This window comes from Amphiprion ocellaris, chromosome 10 (genome assembly GCF_022539595.1).
Source record: "Amphiprion ocellaris isolate individual 3 ecotype Okinawa chromosome 10, ASM2253959v1, whole genome shotgun sequence".
NCBI classification, from domain to species: Eukaryota; Metazoa; Chordata; class Actinopteri; family Pomacentridae; genus Amphiprion; species Amphiprion ocellaris.
Window position 1 is genome coordinate 9087172 of NC_072775.1, and position 22972 is coordinate 9110143.

General features: G+C 40.7%; 1 protein-coding gene across 1 annotated transcript in view; it reads right to left on the minus strand.

The window, feature by feature from the left end:
• Positions 1-6751: 6751 nt before the first annotated feature.
• The window catches only part of LOC111588102 (vertebrate ancient opsin-like), a 77403-nt gene continuing 61182 nt past the window's right edge, over positions 6752-22972 (minus strand). The window contains exon 4 of the mRNA XM_023298255.3: positions 6752-8804. Within this exon, the coding sequence (XP_023154023.1) occupies positions 8523-8804 (282 nt within the window). The 3' untranslated portion in view covers positions 6752-8522. The remainder of the gene's footprint in view (positions 8805-22972) is intronic.

Genomic DNA, 22972 nt, shown 5'->3' on the forward strand with positions numbered 1-22972 from the left:
AGCTGCAAATGCTACTTAGCTGGTGTCACTTAATTGTCCTCCAAGCTGAGTTGCCTTTCAGCAGATGCAGCAGAATATTGGCTCTTCTTTCCAGTCAGATTCTTCTGTCCAGCTGTGAATTAATTTTACTTCTTTGACTCATATGAGGCAGTTAACTTTAATTCTTCTTGGTACTTTCCCTGGCACTTGGCTGAGCTGTGTAGCCTGAAGGAACATTACTGCCACTGTTCTTCTGAGGTAGAATGTTTAAACGGTGAACAGTTTCTGCTCTAGTTGCGACACTCAGACTCAGTCCTGACCGCTCAATCAAGTTATCTCAGTGCGGTGGTTTGGGAATAAAGCTTTCATTTGAAATCGGTATTGTGAATGAGACAGTTATTAATTTAACTTCAAAGAAAGGAAATTCACTCAATGTAAAGACACGTGACCTACAAAAACCCCCAAATTTTTTTGCTGTACAAGATCTAATGGTGAGGTTACATGATGGCTCTCTTCAGAATATTAAATCACAATTCTGAATGGTTTGATGAAAATGATGTGAATCATATGCTATGACTTTTACAGTCATCAGACCTCAGTCTAATTGAACTCCTGGGGGAGATTTTTGACCAACATGCTCTCTACCACCATCATTAAAACACCAAATGAAAGAATATCTTCTGGAAGAATGATGTTCATCCCACCAGTAGCACTCCAGAGACATGGAGGATCAATGCCAAGAAGCACTGAAGATGTTCTGGTGGCCCAACACCTTGCTAAGACACAAAGACACAATGTCTGTAGTTTCTGCTGTTTAACAGTGTAGATCAAATATATTGTTCTTCCCTACTACTGTCTTTGCTTTAGTCCATCAGTAAGTAGGAGCCATTAAGTCTTTGCACAGTTGGTTAAGATTTTTATTTAAGCATTCTTCATTTAACACTTCTGGTTTAACACAGTGGATCATTACATTAAATGCCCCATCTTGTTCATTCACACCATTAGGTGTAGTAGTCTTTTCATCTGCAAGTCAGGAAAAGAGTAGCTGCCGTGTTTTATATGCTTAAAAGTTTATGTGCACGAAGCAGATAAATGTACAGTTGCCTCTTATCAAAATCCATGTGCACTGTATGTGCTCCTGGCTATCCGTGACTTTCTAATCACCTGAATTCTACTATCTGACTTAATGTTAGTGTTGTAACCCATCTGCAACAAAAGATTAGAGGTTCTGAACACACATATGCACAGAGGGTCGATAGCATTTAAGAACTAGCCTTGTTGGTATTGTAGAGTGCTTGTGGCAACAGTTAAGCTGCAGCTGTGAAAGAGCAAAAGAGGAGTGCCCTTTATAGAGAGCCACTTGGTCATAGCGTACCTGCAGAAGCAGAATAAACTGTGAATGGAGCACCCCATCTTTTTAGATGATGCTGCAAGCCAAAATGCCATTTCTGTGGCTGTGAAGTCCTGTTTTTTATAAGCGGTTATCACTCAGGTTTTATTGTTTTGACGGAGATGTAGTCTAGAGCCAAAACAGGTAGTCATTTGTTGAATAGTTGCAAATATTTGTATTTTGATAATTGATCTCTTTAATTCCAGCAAACAAATCACTAGTTTCTAATGTTAAGTGCATTTTTTCAGCTTCATGTAATTTTAAACATTGTCTTTTTTTACTTTTACTTAACATTTAACAGCCAGTGCTATATTTAGTTGCAGCCCTGTTTTAGTCTTTTCTTAAGGCCAAAGTTAAATCCAGCAATGCATTATTGTCAGGACAAGATGAGGCTTCTACACAGCAAGGCTAATGTCACTGCAAACGATGAGGATAAGAGCCAGCAACATGATGTAGCTTTCCCTAATGGGGTTGTAGGGCTCTTACCAACGCAATCACAGACTCCAGTGTGACTGTAAAACAGAATAATGACAGAATTAAAGGTTTTTCCTGTGTACCACCTGTTAGTGCTGCTATTGGCACAGAGTAGATAATGGATATTGTAAACAAACTGAATTCATCAAATCTTTTAAGTCCACAGAAAGTAAAAAAGATGTTGGGATGTTTCTAGTGTGCCTATCAGACAGGGATTTTACTGAAACAGTAAAAGTATCAAAAGCTGCTTGTGTCCTCCTAATCTCTCATAAACAGGTAAATATTTTTTGAAGATAAAACAGTGTAGTTTACATTACATTAGACTAAGGATAAAGCTTACATTTGGCATGAGCTTAACTTCTTATCCTGTTCCATCTGTTTTCTCTCTACCAAATGAGTGAAACAGCTCTTGACTTTATCCTTTGCTCAAAGACAGAGAGATATGAGGTGCTGAAAGTGTCAGAGAGGGGGAAATCAATTTTACTGCAGGCCCTTAATGGGGAGCTGTTTGTCACGACAACTAACTGGCTCTTATTTTTGACAAAAGCTGAAAGGGCCGGCAACAAAAAGGTCATTTTGGTTCTACTCATTCCAGCTCCTGCCCAGTCTTGAGGCTATTCAACTGGTTAATCAGACATTACGCCTGAAGTCTCTGGTTTAATGGAGTCCAACACCACAATGCCATTATAGCCATGTTGATTATTGGGGTATCTCTTATCTCTGCTCACCAGGGCGTTTATAATAAACACAGAAGACCGAGGACCATGCATGACACGGAAACAATTAGCAGAACATCCCTGAAGGCACATTGAAGCCTGAAAGAGATTTTATAGCTGTGCTGGGAACGGATTTATTCAACCTGAAGTCCCACTACCAATTTAGGGTTAGTCCCCAGTGAACAGGCTTATTGGGCTAGTTTGTGCAGTTCTTGTAAATCTTTTGGTTGTTATCCACAGAAAACACAAAGGGTTCAGGACAACCCTTTGGGGTGATCGTGGCGACTTCCCTCATAATTCACAGTGAAGTACCAACTGCTTTTAATTTAACAGCAACATAATGCAGTCATTTAACATGTAACGAGTATGATACTCCAATATCAAATGTTATTCGTCGCACAGACACCACAGCTGCCTGCCAAAAACCCAGTGTTAAACTTATTATCTTGATGTCAGAACTGTTTCACAATATTTGATTACCTCACTATCACTCACTGTCATGGCAGTTTGTAATCAGGTAATCATCAAACATAATAATGTTGATCAGCGTTTTAAAGAAATAAAACTAATTACTGTTTCTAATGGTTTTAGTACACATGAATTCATTACAAGACGTCCATCATACATTGAATGACTGCTGCTTATCACTTGCCCTTTAGGTATTTAATCTCCACATGCCTCAGAGGAACTACTGAGATGTCATAAAGGCATATCTGTGTTTGTGTTTGACTGTCTTCATCTCTGTGTTAATATGTAACCTGTCTGATTAGTTCCTGTGTGGGAATTTAAAATGATGGCAACATTCCTGGACACTCCTTCCACTGAAGGCTCTTCAATAAGGAGAAACATGTCTTGTGATGCATTTGGACATTCTCTAAAATGTAATTTTACCCATGAAAGATCAATGTTTATTACATTAGCTTCATTTGCAGTTCAGAAAAAGTTTACCCCAGGTAACCGTTACATAAAATCTATTCATGTTGCCTATGCTGGTTGTTCACTATTTAAATTTTTCAGACATTCAAATGCATTTTGAATTGTAACGCTCTGCACATTAAGGTGGCACATAATGCAGTTTACAGTAATGACGGTTACCACTCATACTTCTGAACAGTTTTTGAAACGTTGGGTCATTTGTTGATTCAAGATAGAGATGGACAAAAGCAGGCTAAACTTAAATCTATTCCTATTGCATTTTGTTCCAAAAAGTAATTGAGAATATCACCTACTGTGAACTTTATAATGTTTCTTTTTAAAACGAAATCCCATCTTGAAAAAATGCTACAGAAGGAAAAGAAAGCAAAAAAACACGAAAGGATAAAAAAGAGAAGAAAGAGCTGCAAAAGACAGAGAAATAAGAGAAGAAAGAGCAGAAAACAAAAAAAAAACAGCAGGAAGTTCTCACAGAAACACCTCTACCTGTTTCTTTGTGGACTAGTGTTCTCTCCATGTTGGCGTGGGTTTTCTCCCACAACACAAAAAACAGAAACATTAGGCTAACTGGATTCTCTAAATTGTACCCAAATCAAAAAATAGGAAAAAAATCTAATTCAAAGATTTCAAATTAAATAAACCAAAATAAACAAATCTGCATGTATGTACTTCTCTGAATGAACTCCAACCGCACTGCATCCTGACTGCTAGTTGTTGCTGTTGTATAAACGCTTGTGGTTCTGATTTCAACAGGACTAAAGGTTTCTGAAGATTATTATAGATAGTTACTTTATTGATTTTTTTTTTTTACAGGTAATTATGTTGTTCAAGCAGCTACAATCACAATCATGACCACAAGTCATATGCTGAACATAAAACATTAAAGCACAGAATCTATTCACAGAGGTACTAAAATATACTAAAAACCGATGGTGTGAAAAAAATATACACGTAACAATGTAAAGCAAAAAAAAAGTAAAATATAATGTGAAAAAAATCAAGCAATCTAAAAATATTCTGTGTACAAAATATAGTGGTTACAAATGTAAAAAAATACTAATGAAATGTGAAAATATACAGCTCTGCTGTGCATGTATGAAAATAATCCTCTGAGCAGACAACAAAAGTAGTCTAATAACAATATCAAAAACAACAACTATCGTGCACACGTGCAATATAATCAAGGTGCTCAGAAACTTCAGAAATTTTACCTCATAACTGATGAAACTTTTTATTTCTTATGGTTCTTTGGCATAGGTGTGGAAAAAATCCCATGAAAAGTATGCTTTATTAAAATATCTGCAGTAGATGTAATATGCAATAAGCATGTAATAAAGAATATGCAGATCGAGCATTAAAGTGGGTTCAAGTATTGACAGCTGCTTCAGCATAAGTCCAAACACTAACAATTACAAGGAAACCTTTTCTCTAATGGAATTTTAGAGAGGAGTTTTGTTGACGTCGAGAGATTACTGCGATGAGGAGGATCAGATGGGGCCTGTGTGAGAGGAGAATCCCGTCGGCTGCATTTCGTCTCTTGCTGATCTGCTGCACTGGATGTCGTGGAGAAGCAACGTGATGAGTGACGCCTTGGAGATTCTCTCTGCTTGAAAGTTGACCAACAGACATCATAAGGAGGTATGTGTAGCGCTACCCCCGTTTAGATGGACAGACATCTAGGTTCTGTGCACACGTCATGATGTAATTCCACCATTATTTCTACTGTCCAGATGTGTGTCACAGTTGTTTTATATCAGACTTCTGGAAACATATAGGATGCACTTTGTGCTTCCTCACTCACCTCCCCCAGGCAAACCTTCTCTTTCCTCGAAATGCATTTTAGGAATTGAGACATCCTTAAGATGGCACACTTTGATTGATTTTCAGTTCACAGGCAGCACGGTGGATGACAGAGTAGCATGTTCGTGCACATTAGTGCATGTGAGTTCCTCCCATTAAAACTGTAGAGCGTCCCTCTGTTTATAAATAGACTGAGTGACCCCGTACACGGCACTGTACAAGAGAAAGTGCAGTCTGTACCGTTAAACCAGTGACCAAAGTACCAAATAATTTTTAAAAAGCAACATATTCTATGAAGAAAATTACCAAATTTATGTGGAGCTCAGGGCTTGGTGGATAGTACCATTGCCTTGCAGCTAGAAGGTCCCTAGTTTGTGTCCTGCCTGGGGTCTTTCTGCATGGAGTTAGATGTTCTCCTTGTGCATGCATGAGTTTTCTCCTGGTGCTGCGGCTTCCTCCCATAGTCCACAAACATGCTGAGGTTCATTGGTGACTCTTAATGGTCCGTAGGTGTGTGTGTGCTTGTTTGTCTCTCTGTGTAGCTCTGTGATAGACTGGTGACCTGTCCAGGGTGTCCCCTGCCTTCATCATAAGTCAGCTGGGATAGACTCCAGCCCCCCCACAACCCTAATGAGGATTAAACGGTATATATGAAATGAATGGATGGATGTGAAACTCATTTTTTTTTCAGCTCAGTACTATTCTGTTGTTTTGCAGTTCTCCTCTGCTCTTGTGTTCTTTCAGTACTGTTTGTGTTTCTTCTACTGTGTGGACAAAACAGATGCATGGACTGAAGAAGAGACAGGTCAATGGAAGACAATGTTATTTTATTTAGCTGAGAACTGCTTGCAGCCATCCAGTGTTTTTTTTAATAGCGCTAGCATGGTCTAATGGTTGTGGCTGGATTTGGTTTTGTTGGTTTTTGTGTACACAGCCTGTTGGGCTGCAAATGAAAATGAAAACAAGGTAGAGGTGTGTTTGACACACTTGTTTGTTTTGTTATGAGATGCTGGTGCTTAAGCAACATCCACTGTTTCTAAAAGTTGTATACAGCACCTTTAAGAATGAGATGAAATCCGTTTGGCTTCATCAGTCTGTTTCACTACAAGAGAAAAGAACAAATGACGAATTACGCCAATGACTGGAACTCTGCAACAACCCCTAAAACTCACCTCATCCGTATTGCTCTCATCGTGTAAAACATCAGAGTAACACTTCAGGACCACTGCACCTATTTTTAGCCTTTCTGTTTGACAAGTCTTTGCATAATTTGTTTTTTAATGTTGTGTGATGGAAAGGCTAGAAAGAAGACCCCAGCCCCAAACTCTTTATTGGCAGAGCATTGCTCTAACTGCAGATGCTCTGAACAGTGACTGACAAATTATAGTTTAGTATATCCACAGACTGCAACCATACATCTACAGTATATCATCCTTTCAACCTCTTTTATTATGACCACTCCACTTTTTAATCAAGTTTTTATTTAAAAAAAACAAACAAAAAGACACCATGCATACTAATTTCGATTTAAAAAATTATTGAACAGCATCCCTTCAAAAATATTAAAATGTCTTTTTGCTTTGGTATCAACTCATGTACATTAGTAGTATACAAGTTCATGACAGCACAGAGAGAACAGTTTTTGTGCTAAAAGTGAATTACAAAAAAATCCCACACTGTATGCCGTATGCAGTAGCAAAAAGTACCACACCACTTACAGCTTAGACATTCACTGACAACACAGCACCGATGCACTGCTTTCAGAAACACCACTGTTATCTTTGCATTGCAAGAAGGGAAAAAGTGTCAAATCAGTTATCAAAAAATTGAACAAGATGCTGACAAGCACATGGCAAATAATATATACACACCAAACTTTTTTCATCTAACAGATATTTGTTGCCTCGGGTAAAGTCCTTTGTTTTGCTTTGGGAGATACTGTGAAAGAATTTTTTTTTTCCCACACAATCCTTCTTTTCTTTGTCAGTATGTTCATATTCTCTGAGATGATGCCAATTATTCAGACTGTCAAACACCTTAAAGTGACTCTTGAGGAGGCAAATATTTTGAATATTGTGTAAATTATGAGCAGCAGTGATAGTATGTCTACAAACAAGACACTAACTACTAGATTCATGGATTTTTGGAGATGTCCTTTTAGGGCATCCTTTTAATTTACATAGGATTTACTGCACTTTCCCAACTAAAGTACATGTGGACGTGTCTAATGAAAAAATTAGTAAAACATCAGAGGCATACATTTTCAGGATTTTTGCCTGTACAATTTACCTCCATCTCTAAGTGCTGTCTACTCAACATCACCAGATATTGCATTTCTCCACACTCATTTGCAGTCTTCTGCCACAGTGCACATGCACAGTCTTTATTGAGAAACTATACAGCGACTCTCCTACATGCACTTATTTCATTGTCTCTAAAGTCTATTCCTGAAAAAACTTCAATGCTGCTAGCATGCTAGCAATGCTACATGTACAACAAGCCACTTATTAAACCACTTAATTGAAAACCAGCTTCAAGGTGATGAGTGATGAATTGCTGAAAAGAGAATTACTTACAGTGAATGAACGCTAAAAAGGCTGAAATATTAAAGTCATTTCCAGTACAGTCTCATTACTCTGCCTGCTCTTTTTGTCATTTTTTAAAAATCTCATCTACTCTAAGAAAGACTTAAAAATGCTTGGGGTAATAACTTGTGTTATTCAACCTCACGCTGTAACCACTGTCAGTTACAAATCAATACAAAAATACATCTCATCCCTCCTCCTGCACTCTAAACACATTTCTGTTATGGAATTTTATATGAATGAATATCCTACCAGACCTATAGGTATTGCACAAAGAATGATCCCTACAATTCTTCTTTTATTACAATAACAGTGCCTTCTCATAAAATCGTGACAAGAACATCCTTTAAATCCCCTTTCTTCGCAAGATAGATGTATACTTCTTTTCCGCAGAGAAACACAGACTCCAGGCTTCTGCAGGCTCACTGCCTCAGATTTTTGCTCATATTGTCCAGAGGCAGTCCAAGGTTTCCCTTTGTTACTGGTCCATCATCTGTACCAGTCAGGGCAGAGCTGATGCAAGAGCTGCGTTAAATCCACCTGGACTGCAAGGTTGCTGCTCTTTAAGCCTCAGTAACACCACCTCTCTCATTATTAATGACTTCCTGGCTGGAGGCTGTGGGATTTCATGGTTACAGCCAATCATCAGCCATCAAAGTGGGCCACTAGTGATACTACCACAGGTTTGTTGTCTGAAGAAGGGGCTTTGGTGATATCAATGGTGGGTTCACAGGAGGGGCCCAGCTGGGGCAGTGTGGCAGCAGGTTGACCCAGTGAGGCTACCATAAATAGGAAATCATTGGAACGCCGAGGACCGGTGACCGCCACGCCCCTCATGGCCTTGGTGGCGACCTTGGATGAACTCCTTAAGCTGGAGCCTCGTCGAGGAGTTTCACAGCGCAGCAGGGCTTGGAAACATCTGTAAAACTGGGACAAACATACAACACAAACATGATTAGGAATGTGCTTGAACCACAGTGGAAGAAACTAGAGACTTCCTATTAGCAGTGTTTAGACTTTATCTTAATCTATTTAATATAACTTAATATAAACATCCGTAAGTGATATCATCTGATTCCGGCCAAACGTCAAGTTGTTTGCGTATGTGCGACTGTTTTAACAATGGGAAGTAAATTTGCTTTATAATTTTTGCATCTCTCTCACCATCTGTGTCTCTGGTAAACTTTTAGGCCAATACAACTTAATTATGACTGATCAGACCGCTGCATACAACAGTACTACTCAGTCACTGTGGTCATTTTGTGATTTGCCTTCTCACATGAAACAGTCCACCAAGAGACATGCTATTTGTAAAATTCAATTAATCACAACATTTTTAATCACAAGGGCGACCCATCGCTGCATTTTCAATTGGAAAAGTAATGCTACTAATGTGTGCTTATGAAGACAGGCAAGTGGAGGGTAAGAAAGAGTCTGACTGTTTCTTTTGAGTACACCAACTACCCAAGATTTCCATTATGCACTTAATCATTTTCATAGTGCAGTTTTATTTGTCAAAGGGGTCTTTAGTGAGAAAAGAATATGGAAGTACAATGTATACTGAATGGTGAGAAAAGAGATCAGAGAGAATTGCCTCATTTTCTATGTTGTTCAGCTGTGGTTATTCTAAATGTCCCTTATATGCACTGTACAGGGTCACAGATGACTTGGCATTCACTAGGTATTAACAAAGTGCAGACTGAGTATAAAACAGAATACTAAGGTTTTCTAGAAGACCAAAGATCAGTGCCAGGCTTCATTCACTGTCTCATCAAACTCAAAGGACGCCATTTTGCCAAAAACTTCAAAGGCGACCTTGGAAATCCCTTAACTGATGATAGTTTTTTTCATTTTTAAATTTTTTTTAATTGATTTTTTTTTTTTTTTTAAACCGGGGATGTCTTGCTGAGAGCAGTGCCCTCTTTTCAGGTACTCACACACATACACACAGTTTCACACCTGGAAGCTTCCCAATGTGCCTACAGATACTTGAGAACAACCTGGGAGATACTATATTAATCATTAGGTAAGGATTAGTTATAAATATAACCACAGTCTGCTCTGTTGGCCCCTTAGCCACACCAGTGAACCAGTTGGCAGGTTGTGGGCCCAGCTTTTTGATTTTTTTTTTTTTCACTCTTCGCGCCCAGATTTCGATTTGCGGTCTAGAAGTTACACTGACAGCCTTCCAGTCACTTCCCAGCTTCTCTAACTTTCATGCCACCACTGCACTGAGCTTTACCCTCAAGACTGTGTGACACAGACAAGACAGCCAGACTTGCTCTACTGTGTTGACCAATATTCTACGTGGAAGACTCTACCTTCATTGAAATCATAGCAGTATATAAACAGCTCAGCTTAGGCGAGTGAAAACACATTTGTACTGTGTTTTTATTGGATTTTTCAGTAATATTCAAACTGGGTGGTGGGCATAGTGGTATTGAAGGGGTTTGGGAAAAATATGTAGCAGAACTAAATTGAACGAGACTGATTTATGTTCGGAAAGCAAACACACTTGCTATCATGTTGACCTGAATCATTAACTTCATTTATTGCATGGAAGTAAATTCCAGTTGGCTAGTTTTGAAGCAGCAGTAGCAGCAGTTATCCGCTTCTCCATGGTTTTCCTGCTGTTTTGGAGATGAGATATGAGGACCTCTGCCGTCTCTTTTTCTATGTATCACCAAAGGCACTATAAAGAAGGAGAGAAAGAGGCTCACTCTTCCACTCTGGACCTTACTTGTATTAATGTAATAATACTGCAAACAAACACAGGACTGGCATTTCAGCTAGTCAAAGTAGGCCTCTAGGGGGCTACTGCACTTTCGTTCTAGAAAAAGGCTGACTTGGCCCTGACAACAGCACTGAAGATCAACAGACAGAGGTTAATTTTTACTGTTTGCAGAAAAAGCGAGATTTTGGTTCTAGCCGAACATCTACTGCCATCTCGGTCAAGCCAACCACTGTACAAACGGTGACTGCTCTGCAACGTTAGAAAAGGATGTAATTATACAACATCAGTGAGGTGCAAGGCTATTTGTAAGTTAGGTGCTTTTGGAGTGGACATGTTAGCACTGAAAAATCGGTCCAAAAATAGGCTACCTCAGCCATTACACTAGCTCTGGGGAGCACTGAAATACAAGAATGAATGACTGATACAGATGCTTTGCTTTAGTCAACCACTGATGTTAAAAATCTGGTTAAAAGGCTGGTAAAAATTGGGTTGTGATCATGTGTGCTTTGTCCCTTCCTCACTGACCTGCTCATCAGAGTGACAGCCCTTTAACTACCAGTTTCTATTTGGGTCGGTCATTTGGGAATGTTTGCGTCAGCAATTTATTCCTCTAATGTGGCCTTCTGTGAAAGACGTGCACAGCCGGAGCTATCCCATGATAAAAAAGCTTTTTTTTTTTTTAATGTGGGAGGCAAAGACATCAGCACTTCGCCCTTTAATAATCCAGCTGTTTTCACTGTCCTCCTATCAGTACATCCCTGGCACATGCTCTGGCTTCAGCTGGTGACGTGGCATAGTTGCTCAATACAATGCTTATGCAGAGGAGAGTGGTGAAAACCATTGTAAATGTTTCTGCAGCTTAATATCCCCCAAGATTACATCTAAATAGGACAATTCATATTATACATTTATTGCCAACCTTGAGCACCAGCACAGTAGGTGGTGTATCCTCCTTGTAGCCAGCTGGGAAGTAAGAGAGTGAAGGTCGGGGTTCTTATTGGGGGTGTTTCTCATTTGACTTTAAAACAAGAAATGGGGCTTATATCCCATCACTGAATTGGAATTAAGTTTCTTGCTTCTATTGACTCTAGTAACACACGACAAAGTGGCACACAAAGATGTGAGTAGCTACTGAGGAAGGAGTCAGGAATTTAATAAGTGATTTAAGAATGGGATCATCATTACATTTTGCAGAGACAAGTGTGACAATTTTATGTCATTTTTATTTATATTGTGTCACTTCACAACATTAGTCATCTACTATTAACATAGCTACAGCGCCCCCCTCTGTCCCCACCTGGAACTCCCCCCATTTTCCCCTCCAGCACACCCACTGCCTCCCCCCTCTGGCTCCCCTTGCCCGTCACCCCCGCAGTACCAGAATTCAACAAGCTGCCAAATCCCCACCATCATCAGCTTCAGACAACCTCGGCAGCCCTCCCTCAGAAACTGCCATTTTGCTAACCTTCGCCCACTTCCACGGACCTCACAGCCTTGTCCCCAGAAGCCCTCCCCTAATCACACATCCACACTTCACCTGAACTTTGCCCTCTTCAACACCCGCTCCGTCACCAGCAAAGGCCCCATTCTACAATTATTCATCCTGGACAATAAACTGGACTTCCTCTGTCTAACCGAAACATGGCACAAACCACTGGACTTCTACCCACTCAACCAAGCCACCCCCTCCGGATACACGTACCTCAACTCACCCCGCCCAGAAGGTCGAGGAGGCGGCATCGCAGTCATCCACAAACAGGTCTTCACAACCATCCCACTTTCCATCCCTGCCTCCCCCTCCTTTGAACACCTTGTTTTTAAATCACCCGGTCCCACCCCAATGGTCACTGCTATCATTTACCGCCCACCTAAACCAAACCCCTCATTTCTCCCTGACTTTTCCCACTTTGCCACCCAGCTATTAGCTACATCTCCGTCAGTCCTCATCCTTGGTGACTTCAACTTTCACATGGACAACCTTCACAGTAAATCTGCCTCTGACTTCCTAGATCTCCTACAATCACTCAACCTCACCCAGCATGTCAATTTCCCCACCCACAACCATGGACACATCCTCGATCTGGTTTGCTCCTCTGGTCTTACAGTCCTAAATATCTCCAGCTGTCATCTCTCCATCTCTGACCACCTAGCAATAACTATGGACATCAGCCTCCCCACCCCCCTGCCCAAGGAAAAACGGACAATCTTTTTTAGAAACACCAGATCACTCTCCCCCTCTGTATTCTCCGCCTCACTGACCACTGCATTGTCCGTCTCCCCTCCCCCGTCAATCAATAACCCCACTGACCTCATCAACCACTACAATCATACTCTCTCTTCCTGTCTTGATCAGCTTGCTCCCCTCAAATCCAAATTAGTTACTTTCTCCCACTCTGCTCCATGGTACACCCCTGAACTCCACCTCATGAAAGCCCATAAACGACAGCTAGAACGTCTTGTCAAGAAAACAAACCTGACAGTTCACCGCCAAGCCTACTCCGACTTCCTCCAACAATACAAAGACGCCCTGAAATCTGCACGGTCCACTTTCTACTCTGACCTGATCAATACCAGCTCCAACAACCCCAAATCCCTCTTCTCAACTGTCAATAAACTCCTTGCCCCCCCGGACACAGTCTCAAACTCGTTCACCACTGACAAATGCAACCTATTCCTCTCTTTTTTTCATAACAAAATCATCTCCATCCACAGCAGCCTTGTCACCTCTCCCACTTCACTTGATCCCCCCTCTCCTCCACCAAACCCTCTGAACTTTCCCCCCCTGGCCCACTTCTCGCCCGTTTCCCCCCTGGACCTGCCCAAATTCATCACTGGAACTAAAAACTCCACATCCTGCCTGGACCCCATCCCCACTGCCCTCCTCAAAAACTGCCTCCCTGTTATCGCCCCCCTCATCTCTAACATCATCAACACTTCCCTCAGTACTGGCTGTGTCCCCTCACCCCTCAAGCTCGCCTCTGTCTCCCCCATCCTCAAAAAACCTGGTTTGGATCCAACCTCCCCTCACAACTTCCGGCCCATCTCCAATCTCCCCTTCATATCCAAAACATTAGAACGTGTCGTCGCTGCCCAGTTGAAAACTCACCTCACCTCCAACAACCTGTATGAAACCTTTCAATCCGGATTCCGCTCTCATCACAGCACTGAAACTGCTCTCCTCAAGGTCACCAATGATCTCCTCCTCTCCTCAGACTCTGGACAAGTCACCATCCTCATTCTTCTCGACCTCTCTGCAGCATTTGACACAATCAATCACTCCATCCTCCTGTCCCGCCTTCAATCCTCCATTAACATCACCGGCACCGCCCTCACCTGGTTCACATCATATCTCACTAATCGACAACAATTCATCAAGGTCAACAACTGCACATCACCCACCGCCCCCCTGTCCCATGGTGTCCCTCAAGGATCAGTACTTGGCCCCCTCCTCTTTATCCTGTACCTCCTCCCCCTCGGCAACATCATCCGCCGCCACAACCTACACTTCCATTGCTACGCCGACGATATCCAACTCTACATCTCCACCAACACCACCGCCACCACCACCCTCCCCTCTCTCTCCAGCTGCCTGGCCGACATTAAATCCTGGATGAGGAAAAATTTTCTCCTGCTAAACTGTGACAAGACTGATCTCATCCTTATCGGACCTAAATCACTCACACCATTTCCCCACCCCCCCATTACCATTGATAACACCACCCTATCTCCTTCTGCTCACATCCGCAACCTCGGTGTGATATTTGACAGCAACCTCACTTTTGAACCCCACATTAATCAGATCACCAAAACTGCCTATTTCCATCTCCGCAACGTCGCCCGTCTCCGCCCCTTCCTCTCCTTCTCAGCCGCTGAAACCCTCATTCATGCCTTCGTCACTTCCCGCCTTGACTACTGCAATAGCGTTCTCTTCGGCTCCACCTCCAAAGTTCTCAATAAACTTCAACTCATTCAAAACTCTGCTGCCCGACTCCTCACCCGAACCTGTTCTCACGACCATATCACACCCGTCCTGCGGAACCTCCATTGGCTCCCCATTTCACACCGCATCCAGTACAAACTGCTTCTCCTCACCTTCAAGTCCATCCATAATCTAGCCCCCTCTTACCTTACCGATTTGCTCCTCCCCTACACCCCCCCCAGGAATCTCCGTTCCTCCCACACAAACCTCCTTTCCATCCCGCACAGGACCAGCCGGCGACATTGGGGGGACAGAGCCTTCGCCATTGCCGCCCCCACACTCTGGAACTCACTCCCCCATGCCCTCCGTGACTGCACCAACCTCACCACATTTAAATCCCTTTTAAAGACTCACCTTTTTAGATCTGCTTTCCTTAAGTGATTCTGTATTTTATCTTGAACTTGTTTACTATCTACTGATTTTAATTATCTGTTTTGTTCTATCTTATTGTATTTTATGTACAGCGTCTTTGAGCTTTTGGAAAAGCGCTTTATAAATAAAATTTATTATTATTATTATTATAGTAGATGAATAGAGGAGAGCAGAGAAATTTTAATCTTTGTATTTCCTTAACAGAGTATTTTGGTAGCCTAACTTTGACCATAGTTAATGTGCGTTCACAAACTGTGACTGTGCTGCAGTTATTCCTAAAAAAGTGACCCCGACTTCGAAAAAGAGCAACAACAAAGACTGCGTTCGGCATTAGTTGATGAAAAGGCTGGTTTTGGGGCTCCACCTGAGCACACAGATCTGGTTCTGAGTTATCATGAGTGTGTAGCCTCACGCTTGCTGGTATTTTAGCAAAAAATGATGCCACTGTGCCTGAAAAGATGGAGGTCTGAGTCAATCAACTTAACTTACTGACAGAGCTGGAAAATAATCAAGTTGAAAACATAGTGCTTATTAAAATCAGCCGCTAATCTAGGTGTTGATCTGTAAGCCCTAGTATCACTTGTTGGACCCAATCAAAGAAGCCTCACTTGTTCTCAGCTTTAAAATTCATTGAACTAAAGCTTTCTAACTATTTACTTGATTGTGGCATCCTCATCAGTAGTACCATTTATTAAGTGGAATTATATCTTGCTGCCTTTTCCAATTTTCAAATGATCAATAAAAAAAACAAAGGTTTTTAGTCAGAAATTCTGCTGTGCAAACCTTAGGTTGTCAAAGACCTATTACCATAAACATATATACCTCAAGTGATAGCATTGTTTCTGTGACTCCACATGAACGTTACAGGTTTACCCCTCCACAAATGCTGTATTCCAGCCAGCATCAGGAATTGGAACACATCATAATATTTTGTGGAAAGAGAGGAAAGGAAAGGTTGTCTCCAAGGTACAGAGGAAAGGCACTGGAAGGTAGACACCTTCTGTCAGGGTATAATAAATAGTGAATGGACCCCTGGATACATTTTTCAATCCAAGAAACAGATCTGGAAGTCTCAAGTTGATGATTTCATGTAGATTTTCCTGTTTTACACCAGCCTCTACACAAAGCACAGTGTTACCCAGCTCAAATCGGGGTATCTCGTCTCGCTGATGGACAGATCGGAAGATTCTAAATAATTGAGGACCCCAGCAGCAGGTTGAAAGCGTAACAACGCGTTCAGGGTATTTGACCATACTTAAGATTCCAGGCAATTCCATCCATATCCATGACATGTTCTCATTCTCCGAGGCAGACACTAAACCACAATTTAGACCATTTTCCAGTCCTCTTCCTGAGTTCGTATTAATGTGGACTCTGAAGATGCCATGCCACTCTTGAGTAAACGTAGTATACTTAGTATACTTTCTGGGTTTCACGTATACTTATAGTCTACTACATTTTCTCATGAGCACAAATGATGATGAAACTCCTCAACAGCATCTGGTTAGATTAGAGATACAAAAAACGTCAAATTCACACAGTAAAAGCTGTGAACATATTACATGCTGCATACAGACAGATATTAAATGAGAGACAAAAAGGGTTGATACTGTAGCTAATAATTCAAAAAGACCTTTCTTTAAACTGGTCATGTAAAAGTAACGTGATGATGACACAGGCCTTTGACAGTAATGAAAAGCAGTGTGAAATGGTAGAAAGCTCCCTTCTTTATGCTCCTTTAAATTATAATTTGTGATATTCTGTCTCCTTTTCACTGTCAAAGAGCCCCATTAAAAGCAAAAGACAGCTTCTAGCAATTCATATTTGTGCAGTCAAAGCCTGATACCTTATTTGTCTCTGCTGTAGACATCCACTGTTGTCTAAAACTGTATTAAAGAGAAACCTTAATGAGCCACACTGCTAGACTGGGTCGCATAATTCTTAATTACAATGGACATGGGCGCTGTAGTTTATGTTGGATCAATTCCACATTCACCTGAGTTGAAACGGAGTGATTTTAACTCTATGGGCTGTTTTCTAGGAGTGTGGCACATTTGAAATATCAATACCGCAGTCGATCAGGTTCATTTTATGGTGAGAAGCTGAAATCGTGGTCGCTGTTCCATTCATTTAATTCTGTAGCCAAAGCACTGTGTTAGTCACTGTGAGTGAATGTGGGAGTTTGTCTTCTTCACTTGTGCAGTTGGTATCTTCATGCCTGCACCTGCACTCTTTATCATCAGGTGTGCCAGACCTCTCCATCTCCAGCAGCTTGCTCCTCTCTCTCCTCATACTGTTTTCTTAATAATCGGCTATAGGCGCTTCATCTTTGGAACACAGGAACAGCTAAATGGATTGTTTCATTTGTCAGGCAGGGAGAGACCGACAGAGCCACTGGAGATGAAAAAGTACCATTTTTACCCACAATGGCTAACGCAGTACCTACCAGTGCCGACCAGTGTCTCCAAATCCTAATGATCATTATACAGTCGATTGAATGTAACCACAAGAAATTTAAATTCACACTCTTTCAAAAAGCGATCACAGTCTGGAGCCGCGTTTTAGGTTTCTTTCGTAAATTGAATAAAGTTTATAGTGACCCGAGGGCTGCACTACAAAGCCACTTTGACAGAGCAAGGCTTTTTTTGGTGTAAGTTGGCTAGACAAAAACTAAAGCCCCAGACAGATATAACAGGTATCACAAAGGTGGTTTTGAACTTTCCTTGCTAACTAAGGCTTTCTGCTTCAGACTCAGTGCACAGTCACATGCATGCTCATTTTAAAGGGGGCGTTTAATATGTCATATGACTCTTCTTCTGCCCAAAATAGACTGATTGTGTACTGCCTACTTCAGTTAACAGATTGTTAATTCAATTCAATTCAATTCAGTTTTATTTATATAGCACCAATTACAGTCAAATTGTCTCGAGACGCTTTACAGAACCCACATGCCTGACCCCCAGAGCAAGCCAAAAGGCAACAGTGGCAAGGAAAACACCCTTTTAACAGGGAAAAAAACCTCGAGCAGAACCCGGCTCTAATGTGGGGGGACCCATCTGCCTGCTGGCCGGGCGGGTTGAGAGGGACAGAAGAGGTAGAGAGGTAGAGATAGAGGGATAGAGGTAGAGGGGAAGAGGTAGAGGGATGGAGATAGAGAGGTAGGGGGGGACACAAAGAGGTTATAATGAAAAACAATAAAGAATATAAAAATTTATGACGTTAAAAAGTGACGCTACTGCAAATCATGAAATACAGGAATACTGGTAGAATACTAGTCACTATGTGTTAATATATTTGTTTTACTGATCAATGCAGCTGTTTATTTCGAACTAACAGCTGCACGTTAGAGCTGGTAAACTTTGTGTATTGAAACATATTGTATTGAAGTGTATTTACGTTTGACACTGTCCCATAATGCAGGATATCAGTTAAGTTTTTGGCCAAATCAAAGTGAAATTAATGTTAATGACTGAATATTCTCTGTACTAGATACCAGTATAATAGTCCATTTTCCAGTCTTTTTCTATTAGCTGCAGTACCAGCAGTGTAAAATGGACTTGGCACTAAATCAGGACCAAACATAAAAACATATTTATGCTTTTTCAGCATTGTTAGCTGAAGGCACATATTCTATAGATTTTTTTCTATATTCAATTTTCTATATTTTTATTTTATTTTATTTTACCTTCACTTCATACCCTAATTTTCTGTGTTGTTATTGTTTACCCCTTTATTGAATATTCATGCTGCTGTAACAACTTAATTTCCCTCATTAATAAAGTCAGTGTACGTGTGAGATCCCATGGCATCCTGATGCATACAGTGTGTGATACTTTAACTGTAAGACTCTATTCAGTGATTTTAGTAACATACAGATGAACATATTTGCAAATATATTCTCTCAGCTGAGAATCTGTGTCACTCCTGGAGAATCATCAGGAATCAGTTTGGTTAGACTACAATCAGAGACTACAAACATAACCTGCTCCACAGCGTATGTTACCACGGTGATGTAGCAGGTTAAAAGAGGGCCACCTTAGTGACACTGGAACTCTGACCCACTAATCTTCAGTAAGAAACCGCTACCTGGTTTGCAAAGTTGTAAAGCTCTACTTTTTTACCAGCTCAACCAATTTTTAGAGAGTGAAAAAATATCCAATACTGACATATTGGATATTCTTAACATATGTATACCTGTGTGTGTGTGTGTGTGTATGTATGTATGTATGTATATATATATATATACACACACACACACACACACACACACACACACACACACACACACACACACACATATATATATGTATGTGTGTGTGTGTGTGTGTGTGTGTGTGTGTGTGTGTGTGTGTGTGTGTGTGTGTGTTAATGTTGTTTTAGGAAAGGAATACATTGGGTTGTCGTTTATTAACTTTCCAGCAATGTATTCGACAAATGGCTTAGCAAGTTACCATGAAGACACCACTTTACTCCACACTACTGTGGCACTGTGACACGTACTATACTGCATTTGCTGCAGACATGTAAAGTTATGTTCTGTACAAAAAAATGTTTCATATCAGTGCAGCTCACACAACGTAAATGCCGATAAAGATGCATTTGTGACAAGTCAATATCGGCTGATAATATTATCCAAGTGATATATCATTCAAGCTCTACTTTTTACGAGTGTAAAGTATTTTTGAGTTTAAAACGTAACTCTGGTGAACTTTCCCCACTGTGGGATCAATAAAGTTTATCCTTATCCTTAACTCAAACATATATTTTTTCGAACACTATGGTCTCATGTCTTGAGAATTTGTAGTCATTTGACTCGACGTTGCATTTCTTCCGCACATCTCTGTCTGTCAAACGCTGGGTATGATGAAATGCAGACGGGAAGAGAAGGAAAGAAACACCCCGGGACATAATCAGAAATTCTTCTCACGCTGCATCTGTAAACAACTCAGCGGTCCCTACTGTCAGTCTGTTCATAACCTTCAGGTCATCTAAGAGAGAAGGCTAGCGGGGAGATGTAAAGAAACAAGATGATCAGCACCTCTCCGTGGTGCCCATGCTCTCTCCCCTCAGCTGTCCAAACACCACACTGAGGAGGGCTGGAAAGAGGGAAGCGAGACAACAGACAAATGGTGGAGGATGAAGTTAGTTAAGACACAGAGGCATCAAGGCTGAGGTCAGAGAAAAGTGAAGGCAATGACAGATAAATAGATAAAGCGTGACAGGGAGATGGAAGGAATGCAATGCACTGACAGAGTATTTTGGAGAGAGAGGATTGCGGATGAGTCAGGAAGGGTCATCCCTGACTGGTCACATCAGGTTTGGATGATGCTTTCTGTGATCTGGGCTGATGCTCTTTGGGTAGAGGATGACAAGTGGAGGGTCAAATGTCAGGCATCATCTCAGAAAATAAGGAGTTCATCTATTTTTCAAAACACAAGGCATCAGCTTGGATGTTTTAATTTGATGTTCCTATGTGACCGTACACAGAGAGGCAGTCATTAGCAGTTCACACACGCTGGTTTTGCGAGAACAGACGTCAATTTTGTTTGTGTAGATACAGCATAATCCAAAAAATATTAGGTTTATAGTAAAATCTTGAATAAGTGGCTGTATATACAATGAATCCAGAGCTGGCTGGAAAATGAATAGAACCTCCTCCGTTAATTGAGTTCTTTGTGACACGAATATCAAAGACATTTGCAGTGTTCTGTCAGCGAAGTCTGAGAAGAGTTCAATTGCAGAGTCACTTCACTGCATTATATTTGATGTAGTTTAGAGGATCTAAATTAAGTGAGGCAATTGCAGCAAGCGTTAAACTTCATTTATAGGCAGCAGCAGATAAACCCACTGCTTCATTTGAAAATTGTGTGACTTAATTTGATCCAATAAACTCCCTAGTGTTCTGAAGTATCATCCAGACCATAGAATTTGATGGGAAAAAAATTAATAGATCTGAGAGTTGTAGCTAGAAAAATAATGATTGTCACACAGGAACGCGTGAATGGAATGACAATCATATGACTTCCTCTTGTGATTTCCTGGCACATTCTCAATTCAACACCAACTGCACTGTGTTTATGTTGTAAATCAATCATGTCCTCACATTGAAGTGAATGGTTGGACATTTTAGATTTTCTTGCAAATTCTCATTTTTGTGGCAGCGACTTAATACTTCCTAACAGATGGGTGGCTTTCTTTAACCCTTATATACTGTTAAGATCAAGATGTACATTTGACAGCATTAAAAACACCCTAAATGTCATTTTTCAGCCTGAAGTTTAATGCCTTTTACTTAAGTTACCCAAGATGCACAAAAATGAAATTAAAAGTTCTGCTTTTGGATGATGCTGTGAGGTACAGAATGTAAGCACATATGGGTTAGATGATAGCCATTATTTTTTAGTATGCAAATCTGCTCTGTTTGCACTGTTTGCAAAGTCTCAAGCCAAAACTGTCTCTTTATCTCAGTCATGGTTTTAATAACTCTAAACCTGATGAAGAGCCAGTTTGGCTTGGAACATTTATCAGGTAATAAATTCCTAACTTTAAAGGAACTATCCAGCAGTTTGGCTCGGTGGTGGGAGGCAGAAGTTAAGCATAGAGGCCCAGGGCTCCTAACTAACTTTCTACATTACTTGCACCAGTGAACCTAACTTTTTTTATTTTGGTGCACCAGCACATAATTAAGATGCAGCCAAAATGTTTCGCCCCGCTTTATGGCACGCAGTAGTAAGTGTAATCGGTGACCACCTGTGTTGTGTTATAAAGTGGATATTGTGACACACTGTGGTCTCATGCATAAGAAATGATTAAGAAAAACCGCCATGTAATATCCTGCCTTCTTCAGTTCCTTTCCCACAGGAGAACACTATAAAATGGCTGAGAATGTACATGGATAATGTATGTGGAGTTAGCAGAAGGGACGAGTGGCGGGTTTATCACTGGCTGGCCAACAGTACATTCATAATTACTTGGGGACTGCTATCCAGCCATTCCCAAATTAAACAATCTGCTGACCTTTCCCAAACCAAGAGTGACCTCACAAACACATAATTTTGCTCATGCAGATTATCAGCTTCAAGTGTTTACAATGGAGAAATCAGATGGAGTGGGATAATGCTGTTTAACAGCAGGAAACAGCCAGAACACTGCAAGTTAGCAAATACAAACAAAGACCATTACCAGAATGTAGTAACACCAGTAAAGTTCATAAAAGACATTAATATAAGAAATAACTTGACACAGAGTCAGACTACTAAATATTTAGTTGGACTTGACAGATTTTTGGGAACATGTACACCTGCCTGTTCTAAGGCCATTATCATTTTTATACATATGGGCCAGGAGGGACCTTCTTCACCATCTAGTAGCTACTCTTTAATAGTGTTACATTATCAAGTCAAGTAATAGTGGTGGAGTTTTTGGATTGGATTTTGCACTTACAAAAAGGAATGAAAATACACATTTGGAAATTGGAGGGATTCTTGGAGCCATTAGTCCACTTTCACCCAGGAGCATTTGAGTTCCATCTCCAACCATTTTTACAGTATTTTCGTTTTTATTTTTACTGATGTCTCATTTTGGATTTTGCTTTCAGTCGCTGTTTTTCACTCATATTGAAGAATTGACAATAAAGCTGACTTTGACTTTGACTTCTGTTTTCTACCAGTATTTGGTTGCTTTTGGGTACTGTAACTACTTTGTTAGGTGTAGAAAAGGGTCATTGTTTGGTGTCTTACAAAGCTTTCCAGGGTGTCGACTCCTCCAGAGATTTTACATGCACTGATTTGCACAACCTCAAGAGGTTGCCTACATATTTGGAGTTACTTGGTTTGTAATTTGTTTGCACTAACACACCTTCAGGACTACAAGAAGGTGGAGGACTTTCCTACTGGCCCATTGTTTAAAAAGGCACAAAATTTTTTTTAATCTTGTCTGATAAATGTCTACAAGTAGGACACGGAAGCAGCACAACAAAACAGCCAGTATTGCACACACGATATTATGTAT